At 45.6% G+C, this 13,762-nt stretch overlaps 1 protein-coding gene across 1 annotated transcript in view; it reads left to right on the forward strand.

The window, feature by feature from the left end:
* The window catches only part of GALNT17 (polypeptide N-acetylgalactosaminyltransferase 17), a 453,103-nt gene that overhangs the window by 337,929 nt on the left and 101,412 nt on the right, over positions 1-13,762 (forward strand). Inside the window, exon 6 of the mRNA XM_025864642.2 lies at positions 3,565-3,682. Coding sequence (XP_025720427.1) covers positions 3,565-3,682 — 118 coding nt within the window. The remainder of the gene's footprint in view (positions 1-3,564; positions 3,683-13,762) is intronic.

Below are 13,762 nucleotides of genomic sequence, written 5' to 3' on the forward strand. Positions count from 1 at the left end.
CCCCCCCGCCCTTCACCTTCAGCTTCTGACGGCCAGCCCAGGAGGCACACCAGGGCCTGCTTTCAGCTGCTGAGGCCTGGTTCCAACGAGGAAGCCCTTGGGGACTTCTCCGTTCTGTCGTGAGGAATCCTAGGGCTCCTGGTAGGGAACCGAGTTGACTCTGCGGAACAGAGCTGTGACGAGCAGAGAGGGGACCCAGGGCAGCTCCTGTGAATTCTTCTCTCCCCGCCACCCGCAGGCAAAAAAACCACCCAGATGAAGCCAGTTATACTAAAATATCACGCTGCTTGACAGGGAAGGATGTTTCCCAAAGGGCGATCCGAGAGGGATCTGGAAGGAACAAGCAGCCTGTCTACCCTCCTTGACAGTGAAAGCTTTGTGCTTCGAAGCCCACCCTCCCTCCTCTTCACCCCTCCCCCACTTCCTCCTCCTCCCTGCATCTCTGCTCCTCATCTCCTCCTCCATTTCACGCCCCTCCTGGTCAGCCCGAGCTACAGCGTGCCTCCTTGCTGTCCTTGGGGTCTGGGCCAGTTCACCCATTGTGCCCCTGAGACATCACGGAGCCCTTCCCCACCAGGGGCGACCACCCAGCTGTGTTATAGTCACTCATTTGTTCACCAGTAGCCAGCCGGTGCCTGCTCTGCTCCTGGGAATAAGAAACCAGGGGGCTAACTTCTCTGCCCCCGGACACCTGACCGATCCAGGAGCAGATGGCTCCACAGGATGGGTCTGCTGCTACAGACCCAAGTCCCTGAGTCCCGTCTCTGGAAACCTGGTTGCACAATTCTCGGCTGCACTCACAAGTCTGCATTTTCTAAAAACCATCCTGGTGATGCTGGTGCACGTGGGTCCCCGAGCCAATCTCTGAGAAACATCCTTTTATCCCAAGCCACCCCTTCGAGGGTGTGTGTTGAGTGCCGGTGCCATCTGGTTTCAACAGCCTCGCTTACCCTTGAGGGGCTAGAAAGTACAGCATCTTGGGGCAGGATCTTAATTATGTATGTATGTTAATGTTGGGAATTTCTAGATGCTAAGCACAGGCTTTGGGGAGATTGTTCCAGCTTATCAGAGTTTTTTGATGTGCTCAGCACTTGCCCTCAAGAAAACTGAGGTGTTCCTGGTGCGGCCTCCTGTTCCCCCCTCCTCTGCAGACCCCTGTCACCTCCCATTGATGGCATTTCTCTCTCACTTGGGTGGACCCTGGCGCTTAGCTCCCCCAGAATGACTCTTCCCTGCAGTTTGCTCCCCTGTGGCTGCGTGATAAAACATCCTCCCTCCCCCGCCACGATCATAAGTAGGAGGAGATAGCATGTGTTCCCATCATTGGTTGGGAAGAACAGAAACCTATTCCACACGGTTTGAGTCAAGGAGATAGAACACAGAGACTCGGGGTGGGGGGGCTCTCGCATGACCCCAGGGGGCAGAGGGCAGAACCAGGCCTGTCAGCTGATGGGGGGCCAAAGTCACCAGGTTGTCCCTCACCACGGCCTCACACCTCCACCATGCATCTGCTTCCTTCCTCTGCACAATCATGCACGTGCACACGGAGGCCAATGCAGCCGTCCCAAAATGACACCCTGAGTCCTACAGATGAAAGAGACCATGTGGTTCTCACTTCCAGAACCCTCCTGACTCCAAATTTTTCCTCAGGAAAAACATGATTTGATTGACCCAGTTTGGGTTTAGTGCTCATTCCTGGTTCAGTTGACTGATGCCAGGGGTCGGGCTCACACGGTACTTTTCATGTTTGGGGTCAGCTGCCTGTCTCTGAGGGGCGCAGGGCTAGGAGGAGAGGATCAACAAGTGAAGCACCTCCTCTCCCTGGTGTGGCCCGCGTGGCACCTGTGGAAGGCCACACCCCATGTACAGGGCTGTGATTGGTATGGGATTTCTGGAGAAAACATTATGGGTGGGCTTCCCAATGAGAGGGCAGAGGAACAATCTTCACTGAACCCCTCCTTTGTGAACGTTGCATCTCTTTGCACAGCGATACTCCATAGGGACTTAACTGGGATCCAGAACATTCCATTAACATCACACAAGTGTGGGTCTCAGTGGCAACATCAGCGTTCAAACTGCTCCACTCAGCGCTGAGCACTGATTCTTCTGGTGTGCCCCTCCACTGCTCTACCACATGGGTTCCAAGAGGTGTTCCATGGGGTCGGAAATCTGGATATTAAGGTGAAAGTCAAGCTCAAAATCAGGAGCAAATGAGGATCTGACGTGGAGGTTTACGGTTCAGCTCGAGAGAATTCCACCTCATGAACAGCTTCCTGGTGGCCCCAGGGGAGTTTCACTGGCCTTCCTGTCTCTTTTCCTCCGGAAAGCATCTTAACAGCATTTCTGGCCTTTGGCAGCTCAGGGATTTGCCCACTCCTCCTTGGAGCCTTTTCTGGAGAGTAGAGTGGACTTTAAGATTGGGTGGGTCCTGAGCCCCACCCACCCTGTGACTCAGGGCACCAGATCTCCCTGGGCCTCAGCTCTGACTTGGTGTGCTGTCCCTCATTAGCCTGTGGCCCATGCTAGAAGAAATAATCAAGGGGATTAATATATTCAAAAACAAAGTACAGATCTTTGTTTCCAGACTTTATGGTCACAGTCCACCCTGCCAATACTTTTCATCTTTCCTCCCGGGCACTCTTCCCAGCAGGCTGAGGTGGCCTCTCCCTGGGCACCAGTGGTCTCCTGGATGAGTCTTCTTCTCTTCTCGGTCCTTACCTCTGAGCTTCTCTGTGACTGCCCTGGGATGCTCATCCTGTCACATAGCTGTTACCAGATGTGCCATGAGAACCATCCTCATGCTTGCAGACCCCATGGGTCATGTGAGACCGTCCTGTGTGAGCTACCCAGAAGCCAGGTCGCCGCTGGATGCTCTGGGTACCCTAATTTGTCTGAAGCTAAAACAGAGCTTCATGGAAAGTGTGAGTGTGGGAAATGAGAACTTCAGGGAAGTTTCTCGATTTGCCAGAGTGAAACCCAGCACCTGTCAGGACGGTGCCTGCAGAGGGGTTTCTGATATGTCACCTTAATGGCTTTAGCTCCTCCTTTTTTTTTTAAATTGAGATATAATTGACATCTAACATTGGGTATAATCTATTGATTTGGTACGTTATATATGGCAGTATGATCACCCCCAAAGCATTAGCTAACACCTCCTTCGCATCACATAATTTTCTTTCACCTTGTAGTGAAAACATTTAAGATCTAGTCTCTTAGCAACTTTGAAGAATGGGGTGCAGTATTCTTGACAATAATCACAATGCTGTGCATGCGATCTCCAGAACATACTCATCTTCGAACTGCACGTTTAGACCCTTTGACCAGCATCTCCCCGATTCCCCCAGCCCCTAACCCCCAGTAACCACCATTCTACTCTGTTTCTATGAATTCGGCTTTTTTAGATGCCACATATAAGTGAGAACATACAGTATTTGTCTTTCTCTGACTTCTCTCAGCCTGATGCCTGCAAGGTCCACGGGTGTTGCAAATGGCAGGATTTCCTTCTTTCTCGTGGCTGAATCATATATATGTCAGCTGATTCTGACTTCTTTCTCGCTCCTACAGGACGCCAGCCATGATTGGCTGCTCCTTCGTGGTCAACAGGAAGTTCTTCGGTGAAATCGGTCTTCTTGACCCTGGGATGGACGTGTATGGGGGAGAAAATATCGAACTTGGAATCAAGGTTTGTGCATGATTCATTCATGTTTGTGAGCAGAGCTGCCTGGTCATCCTTAATGTGTATTTAAAGCTTCTTTCACTGGTGAGTGGCAGGAGCAATTCACCCATTCCCGCTCTTGAGAATGTGCCAGCGGGTTGTCACCCTCTTTAGGCAGGGGGACCCTGGGCTTTCCCTTCTCCAAAGGTTGACCATCGTTTCATGCTTTGGTGACCCACTCTGGACATGAGCCGGAGAATCTGGTTCCCACTTCCATCCAGTTTTTCTTCTTTCCTTAACTTGTTCTTAAAATTAGGTTATCTCCTTAGTGAGTATTTCCATTGGATGCATTTTGACAATTTGTGTACATCAGAGAATCGTTAAGAGGCTAGAAAAGAGAAGGACCGTGTTCCCTGGCACCTTTCCTTTCCTTAGAAATGCTTCTAAGGAGGAGGATGGGGAATGGGAATGACAAAGAGGCAGAATGGTCCTCTTGCTGGGCCCCCAGCCCACATCAGCCTCACTGTTAGATAACTTGTACGTGGTTGACCCTTAACCCGGGTTTGAACTGCACGGGTTCACTCATATGCAGTCTTTTTCAATAAATACGGTAAAGTATTGTAAATGTATTTTCTCTGCCTTATGATCTTCTTAATCAGATTTTTTCTGTACATAACATAGTACATAATACACATAACACACCAAGTATGCATTCATCGGCTGTTTATGGTAGTGGTGAGGCTTCTGGTCAACAACAGTGGGCTAGGAGTAGTTAAGTTTCTGGAAAGTCAAGAGTTACACATGGATTTTTGGCTGCATGCACGCAGGTGGTCAGCGCCCTAAGCCCCCATGTTTTCCAAGGCTCAGTTGTGCTGTGTTCTGCTTGAGATTTTGTTTCAAAAAATGAATTCCAGGGTAGAAAAAATGCAAGGTGGCCACATTGATGCATTCCGACCTCTTTGTTGTGGAGTTAAGATAAATGAGCCCCAGCCAGGAGTTGGAGCGGGGCGGGGAGGTTCCTTGAGACACAGTAACCACTTAACTAGTATGTCTGCATCCATACCACAAAGAGCGGGTGCTGGGGAGACCCCCAGCTGGGGCCTCTGTGTCCACTGCCCTTTGTCCTGAACCTTTGCATACCTGAGCCCCTGGGAAGGAGGCTTGTTGGAAGCCACTCAGGACACAATTGTAAGATTTAAAATTCACTGAATCTCTTTGGCCTCTCTCCACCACATTCTCATTTTTGTTCTACCAGGCAACAACACCCAGGACAGATCTCCTGCCCTAGTCAACGCCTGCTCTTTGCATCCTGTCTCACTCGTGTATCCCTCACTGCTCTATACCTTCCATCAGCCCCTCATCGACCCTCGATCCCCCTTTGTGGAAATGAAAGGCGTCGTGCCCTCGTGATGTAATGGCCATCTGTGAAAGGGGGTGGTGAGGACGTTCCCTGCCTCCTCAGACCACTCCCTTTCGAAGACTTCCTCTTGCTCTCAGTGTCAGGCTGGGTTCTTTCCTTGATGGAATTTGCATAGGGTTTCTCTGTAAAGCCCCGCAATTAAAAAGCCCGTGCATATGTTATTATAGTGAATATACTTGTCATTCATCCATTTGGAATTTAACGGAAGGAAGAGATCTGGGCCCAGCATGTTGAACTTGGCCTGCAACTTAGACCGCCACCTTGCTCTCACCTTCTCTCTCCTTGTGCTGTTTTGCTTTTTTTTTTTTTTTAAGTTCTCGCTGACCTCTAGCATGCCATAGAATTTTCTTATTTATTATGAGTATTGTTTTTCTCGACCTTGCCCTCACTAGATTGCAAGCTTTACGGGGTCCAGATCTTTGATGTGCTCCCCTTTGTGTCCCAAGCACGTAGAACCGTGCTCGGCACATGGCTCCATAGGTGTCCATTAGATCCATGTCTGAGTGAGTGTTAGGAATCTGTGATAACTTGTTGCAGGTACCTGTCCGTGAAAGAAATGAGCTGACAGAAGCCCCACATTGAGAGAGTGAAGGTTTTGTTGTTGGTTTTTTTTAAGAGCAGAGAGATTTGGAGGTCTCTCTATGCTGTTAGAAGGAAGCCCATGAAAAGTAAGACATCACCCACAGAGGGGAGAACCAGATGATGGGTGAAGCACTGCCCCAGTGGAGCCAGGGGCACAGGTGGGGGGGGGTTCTGAGGACAGGAGGGACTCCCAGATTCGATTGCCACTGCCCACTGTGTTCTGGGGAAAACCGAAGCTGTGACAGCAGAATTCAGTGCTAAGGCTCGCTAAGATGTTTGTCTACCCACACTTGCAAAAGCATTTGCTTTGCAGTGACTTGGACCTTGCAAAGGTCTGTGTGTGGGGCTCTGCCAGGCTCAGTGGTGATGGTGGTGATGGTCCTGTGGGGCTGGCCCCCTCCATGAAGGGGGCCAGGGGGCCAGGGGGCTCACCGGTTTCCATCCTGAAGCAGAGCCCCGTTTACCAAAGCCTATGTACCACCAACCAGCTCAGGGGCCAATGAGTTCTACTCCACATGCTCCTTATGAACAGGCTGCAGTGAGCAGTTCACGGAGCCCGCTCCCAGCCTTGGCTTCACTTCAGTTCAGCTCCTGGCTGTTCTCTGCACGTCTTTATGAGAGCTTCAGATGGATCGGAGCATGGATGCCACCCTCCTGTGTGATCACCTGCCTCTTACTGTGTACCCAGGCATATCCAGCATCCACGCTGGAGATGTGGGAATGTTTATGCCTTGTTGCCCGTGGATCATGTCGTCCTGCGAGCTGTGGGCCGACTCTATAGAAGCCTTGGTTTTCTGCCAGTTTTTAAAGCAGGAGTTGAGTGCTGTTGGTGCCATCAAGACCACAGCCGGTGCTCAGGGTCCACGTAGCTGCTGTCTACACAGTATTCTGTGGTTCTCATGGGGTGGTCCCTGACCAGCTACATTAACCTCATCTGGGAACTTGTTACAAATGCAGATTCCTGGGCCCCGTGTCCCACCTACTGTATCAGACACTCTGGGCAGTGGTTCAGCAACCTGTATTTTAACAAGCCTGCCAACTGATTCTGTTACACACCCAAGTTAGAGAGCCACTGGTCAACACCCCAACCTTAGCCTGCTTCCTGGCAAATACATACCTCTCCTCAGAAAGCAGCTCAGGTAAGGATCCATGTCTTTCAGGGCCTTCCTCTGGCTGTTGCTCACAGCCACTGCTGTCCCTGTCCCCCAGCCCACACAGCCTGGGCCCCCTTGGGTATCAGCACTCACTTCCTCATGAAATTCACGGGCAGGTGTTTGGACCAGGAGACTGTGGGATTTCTGATTTTTTACATGAAGTAATCTGTGTTTTAAAAACTATATTCATTCTCTTTCATTTCGTGCTGTTTTATGCCACTCAGAACACACATTAAATGAATAATAAATACATTGTTAAGAAAGCCATCCCCATTGCTTGAAAAAAAATCAGAGCTTTGTTTAATATACACAAATGGACCCATACACATATATAATTTTCATATAGCACACACATATACAATTATACAAACTAACCTATAAGAAATGATGCAAAATAGGGGCGCCTGGGTGGCTCAGTTAGTCAAGCGTCTGCTTTCAGCTCAGGTCATGATCCCAGGGTTCTGGGATCGAGCCCTGTGTGTCGGGCTCCCTGCTCAGCAGGAAGTCTGCTTCTCCCTCTCCCTCTGCCCTGCCCCCCATTCATGTTCTCTCTCTTGCTTTGCTCACTGGTTTCTCTCAAATGAATAAATAAAATCTTTTTTAAAAAAAAAGAAATGACCCTGAATCTTATGCTTCAGTTAAGTAGGAAAATTTTAATATGAGAGCACTATCTTTCTTTGTGATTTTTTTTCACCAAGAAATAAGTCCATCTGCAGTCTTTCTAACTCTTCTTTAAAATTTTTTGTTACTTTTTAATTCCATCCTCAGTAAGTAAAGATGTATCACAAGGATAAAAACGTAAAGTCTTACTGTGGTTCAGGGAAAAACACCCAGCAGGGTTGACTCTAAGGCTGTTGCTTAGGTGAAAGGCAGCTTGCCTGTGACCAAAACAATCACTACAGGGAAGGGTGGGGGGAGCTTTTCAGGACTGAGAAAATAAATGAGATTAGAAATGAAAGGTTTCATCTTGTTCTGAGTAACATTAATCAGAAACTATTAACAAGGCATATTATTGTAACATGTCTAAATGGGAAGAGAGAAAAAAAAATTCTCCAAGGAGAGCAGGACCAGATAGATTACTTTTAAGTGGTGTAAAATCAGATGTTTTTAGATTTCTCCAATCTATCAGACTTCTCTGGGAAGAAAAGGTACTATCTTATTCTGAAGCCTTGTAGAAAAGGGTGACACCCGAGTCTACTGAATCCTGTCGGGCAGCCATTCCTAAAGAAGGACAAGAGAAAAGATGTTATCGGATCCTCAGACTCTCAGAAAAACATCTTTGCTTGATCGGGAACCTCAAGGACTGTATGTGTACATTTTGGTAAATATTTGTGAGACCAGTGATTCGTGATGCAGGTCAGTAAACTAGAGGGTATGGGGAGGCAGAGGTGTGATAACCTTCTCACCTGGCCCACTCGAGCCCCAGGGCTTTCCCTTTGGTGCAGCTCTCACCGGAGGCTCCCCAACAGTGGCTACTAAGATTCAGACTCTTGCCATGGTGAGTGATGGGCAAAGGATGTGTGTATTTGAATTTGCTCAGAGTGACAATAATGTGCTTAAATGACAGAGTTTGATCTGGCTGCTGCAGCTGCTGGCTTCACAGTGCATGGTGTTCCCGGGCCACACCATTTTCCTAAGGCATTTGGATGCCATTCTCATGACCCACGTGGGCCCAAGGGTGGCATCCCTGCCATCTTGCCCAGCCCAGGCCATTTGAGTTCAAGACACTGAAGACCTGCAGGGTTACCCCCAGGCGCTGGCCGTCATAGTTCCTGAGCCAATTAGGGTAACAATGGCAGCAGATTTGAAGGATTGCCTCCTTCAAAGTGGTCATTTAGCAATTATAGGCTGTCTGGGGGTGGCCGAAGCCCCAGGCCCCCAAGTGAACATGGAATATCCCATTCACACTGGTCTCTTGCTCACAGTTTTGCTTCCCACCTTGTCTCTTGTCTCTGTGAAGCTGGTGGTATAATTCAACCCAACTCTGAAGGCCTGAGAACCGGGGGGCTGATGTACATATAGTCCCAGATGGAGTCTGAAAGTGTGAGGACCAGGAGTGATAACATCTGAGGGCAAGAGAAAATGAATGTCTTCGGTCAAGCAGGAACATGAGACCACCTCTGACTGGTGCCATGATCCCCATCCCAGCCACTACTCCATCCATTTGGGACTCCTAATCCAGCACCCCTCTTCACCATCAAAATTCCCCCTGCCCTCTCTGAGACCCATCCAGAGCCCTGATGTCTAGAAGCCTGTGACTTTCGTCTTCGATTTAGAACTCTTGGGCTCAAGTTACCACATCTAGTGAATGTTGTGATTTGGATAATGGTCACTCCTGGGGGGAGGGGGACCAGACCATCAGCTCTGTTCAGTTTTCCTCCTCCTTAGATTGTTTGAGTCTTTGGTTCTCCCTTTCCTGCTGGCATTGGTCATGTCTGGCTATGTGAATGTCTTCCTTGTGCAGGATTAGAGTATATCTGTGATAAAATTCAGGGTGAAGCTCCTGGTCATTTGGGGATAGGGTTGGCCTTGGGGTTTCCTGCACTGGCCTTTAATCAAGATGCATATGTTTTAGGTGGGCAGCAGTTCAATGGCACGCTTTTGAATAGAAAGGAGCCATGTTGAGTGCCTTCTGTGCTCTAGCAGGGTGTCACTGGGGGTACCGCAGTGATTGACATGGTTTCGACTTCCATGAAATTTATGGTCAGGCAGAAAAACCATTCATTTAATAACTTCCAGTGTGTTCAGTATGAAAAGACAGGCTGGGAGGATGGTATGGGGGAATCTAGCAAGGGAATATAACTTAGTCTAGGGAGTTGGGAAGAGCCTCCCTGAGGGAATGATGTTTAAGACTTCAAAAATAAGGTGAATTTAAATAGGCAAAGAAGGAGTGGGTGTGGAGTGTGGGAGTAAGAATATTCCAGGCAGTTTCAGTTAGGTGAGATGAGTAAGTCCTAGAGACTCCCTGGACATCATAATGCCTGTATGGTGTACTTCAGCATTTGCTAAGAGGGTAGATGTTGTGGGTTTTTTAAATTAATTTATTTTATTGAGATATAATTGACGTATGTCACTGTATAAGTTTAAGTTGTACAGCATGATGGTTTGAATTATATATTTTGTGACATGTTTACTGCAGTAAGTTTATTTAGCCTCTTATATAGGTACAATAAAAAGAGAAGACAAAAAAAAAAATTCCTTGTGATGAGAACTCTTGGGATTTACTCCCTTAACAACTTTCATGTAAATCGTAGAACAGTGCTAAGTCATCGTGCTGTACATGACATCCCTGGTACGTATTTATCTTGCCATTGGAAGTTTGTATCTTTTGACTACCTTTCCCCTTTCCCCTACCCCCTGCCTCTGGTAACCACAAATCTGATCTTTTTTTTCTAAGAGTTTGCTTGCTTTTTTTTAGATTTTTGCATGTAAGTGAGATCATGCAGTATTTGTCTTCTCTGTCTGACTTAAGTCATGTAGCATAATGCTCTCTCAAGGTACATAATGCTTTCATGTTGTCACAAATGGCAGGATTTCCTCATTTTTTATGCCTGAATAATATTCTATTATATATATAATAAATTTATAAACATATAAATTTACAAATATATAAATAATACATATATTATTATGTATAATAATAAATAAAATATATAATAAATTTCTTTATTTATCTGTTGATGAATACTTAGGTTGTTTCCATGTCTTGGCTACTGTAAATAATGCTGCTAATGAGCATGGAAGCGCCTACATCTCTTAAAGTTAGCCTTTTCATTTCATTAGGATATATTCCCCAAAGTGGAATTGCTGGGTCTTATGGTAGTTCTAGTCTTAAATTTTTTGAGGATCCTCCCTACTTTTCCATACTGGGTGCACTGATTTATATTCCTACCAACAGTGCAGAAGGGATCCCTTTATCTTGTCATCGTGCTGATGACCAGTCTAACAGGCATGAGGTGCTAGCTTGTTGTGGTTTGATTTGCATTTCTGTGATGACTAGTGATGTTGATCATAACTTCATGTACCTGTTGGCCTTTCATATGTCTTCCTTGGAAAAATGTCTATTCAGGTCTTTTGCCCGTTTATTGACTTTTTTCTTCTGAGTTGTATGAGTTATTTATACATTTTGGATGTTAACCCCTTATCAGATATAGTTGTCTTTTCACTCTGTTGATTGCTTATTTTGCTGAGCAGAAGCTTTTTAGGTTGATCTAGTCCCACTTGTTTATTTTCTATTGTGTTGCTGGTGCTTTGGGTGTCATATCCAAGAAATCTTTTCCAAGACCCATGCCAAGGAACTTCTTTTCTGTTTTCTTCTAGAAGTTTCATGGTTGCAGGTCTTACATTTAAGTCTTTAATCCATTTTACGTTAATTTTTGTGAGTGGTGTAAAATAGGGGTCTCGTTTCTTTCTATTATGTGTGAGTATCCAATTTTCCCAGCACCATTTAAGAGACTGTCTTTTCTCTTTTGAGTACCCTTGGCTCCCTTGTCAAATATTAGTTGTTCATATATGTTGGCGTTTATTTCTGGGCTCTCAATCTATTCTGTAGCTCTGTCTGTCTGTTTTTATGCCTCTGTCACACATTTTGATTGCTATAGTTTTATAGTATAGCTTGAAATCAGAAAATGTGATGCTTCTCGCTCTGTACTTTCTTCTCCGGATTGCTTTGGCTATTTGGGGTCTTCTGTAGTTTCATATAAATTTTAGGATTTTTTTTGTACTTCTGCAAAAAATGCCATTGGAATCTTGATAGGGATTGTATTGCATCTATAGATGGCTTTTGGTAGTATGAACATTTTAACAATACTAATTCTTTCAATCCATGAACATGGGATATATTTTCATTTATTTGTGTCTTCATCAATTTCTTTCATCATTGTCTCATAGTTTTCAGAGTAGAGATCTTTTACCACCTTGGATAAGTTTATTCCCAAGTATTTTATTGTTTTTGATGCTATTGTAAATGGGATCATTTTCTTTATTTCTTTTTTCAGACAATTCATTGTTAGTATATAGCAATACTGCTGATTTTTGTATGTTAATTTTGTATCCTGGAACTTTACTAAATTCATTGATTAGATCTAACAGTTTTTTGGTGAAGTCTTTACATTTTCTTTATATAAAATCATGTCATCTGCAAATAGAGAAAATTTTACTACTTCCTTTTCAGTTTTGATGCCTTTTATTTCTTTTTCCTGACTGATTGCTCTGGCAAGGACTTTCAGTGGTTGAATAGGAGTGGTGAAAGTGAACACACTTGCCTTATTTCTGATCTTAGAAGAAAAGATTTCAGCATTTCACTATTGAGTATGATATTAGCTCTGGGATTATCATATATGGGCTTTATTATGTTGAGGTGCATTTCTTCTATACCTAATTTGTTTAGTTTTTTTTATCATAAACAGATGTTGAATTTTGTCAAATGCTTTTCTGCATCTCTTGAGAGGATCTTATGATTTAAGTGTTCTTGTCACAAAATAATAATGATACTAATAGTAATAATAATAAGTAAAGAGTGTGGGAGGAAACTTTTGGAGGTGATAGATATGTTATAGCATAGATTGTGTTGATGGTTCCACAGGTGTATACATATCTTCAAACTCATCAAGGTGTATACATTAAATAAGGACAACTTTTTATATGTCAGTCATGCCTCAATAAGGTGTTACAACAGAGAAAAATAATATTTCAGGCAGAGAGAATAGTATGTGCAAAGGTTTGGAATTCTGACAGGGAAATATTCTAGAAACTGCAGGAGTTCCAGATGTGTGGAGCAGAGAAAGGAAGAAGGAAACATGTTGGGTGTGGTGACAACAGTCTGGGTGGGGCTTGGCTTATGGGGACTTGTAAACAAGAATTTGGCTTTTCTTTAAGGGCCGCTGTGCACATTTTGAAAAAAATTTTTGAAAAAATAAAAAAGATATATATATATACACGTGTATGTGTAGTCCCATGTACCCATCACCCAGCTCCTTGGAAGGGATTTAAGGGAAGTGAGGTCATCTGACTTTTTCTTTTTTTTTTTAATGATCATTATGACTGCCACGTGGAAAATGGATTATAAAGCTGAGTAGACTCAGAGGAAGGAAGCCTCAGTGAGGGAATGTGGACTATGGTTGGGGCACTGGGAGAGGCATGAACAAATTCAGAAAGTAGAAGAGACAGTATAAGAGGAAGACTGAGTGTATGAAGGGAATGGCGGGAAGTTGGGGGGGAGGGTCAAGGCCAGCTCCCACATTCCTAGCTCTAGCAACTGGGAAATGCTGGTGCTACTGAGATAAGGAACAACATTGGAGGAGGTTTGGGAGAAGGCAGAAAGGCAGTGCTTTCTGTTGAGTCTCTGAAACACCCAAGTTTATCCAGGAGGCAGTTGGCTGTATAGGGCTTAAGTTAAGGAGAGGCCTAGGCCTGGAGTAGCCTTGGGCATTTTGGTCCATAGATCATATTTGAAGTCGTGAGAGGGAGGAGGTTGTTTAGAGAAAGGAGAAGAAAGGACAAGACAGAAGTCCAGAAAACAACATTTAAGGCATGAAAAGAGCAACTGGAAAGGAGACTGAGAAGACGTGGGCCAGAATAAGAGAAAAACCAAGAGAGTGAGCTTATGGCAGCTGAGAGAAGAGCATGTGTGGGTTCGCAAAGTTGGTCCTTCAGGAGGCATGGAAAGGAGGAGGTGGAGACGAGTGCCATCCGGGAGGTATGAGTAACAGTACCTGGTTGGTGACTGAACATGAAGAATGAATGAGAAGTGAATGTGGAGGGTGCTTCCCATCCTTCCCAGCTACGGGGTAGACTCACTTAGTGAACACTGGCACAGAGGAAGGTCTCTAGGTGGGAACTTGAGGAGTTCCATTTTAAAAACGTTGGGTTTGAGGCGTAGCGGTTCCCTGTGACCTGGCAGTGAGATGTCAAAGGGAACGTAGGCGTGGGATGGAGCCCCGGCCAGGAGTG

The sequence above is a fragment of the Callorhinus ursinus genome, unplaced genomic scaffold (assembly GCF_003265705.2).
Source record: "Callorhinus ursinus isolate GAN/ISIS: 27379988/994484 unplaced genomic scaffold, GSC_fseal_2.0 scaffold55, whole genome shotgun sequence".
Lineage (NCBI taxonomy): Eukaryota > Metazoa > Chordata > Mammalia > Carnivora > Otariidae > Callorhinus > Callorhinus ursinus.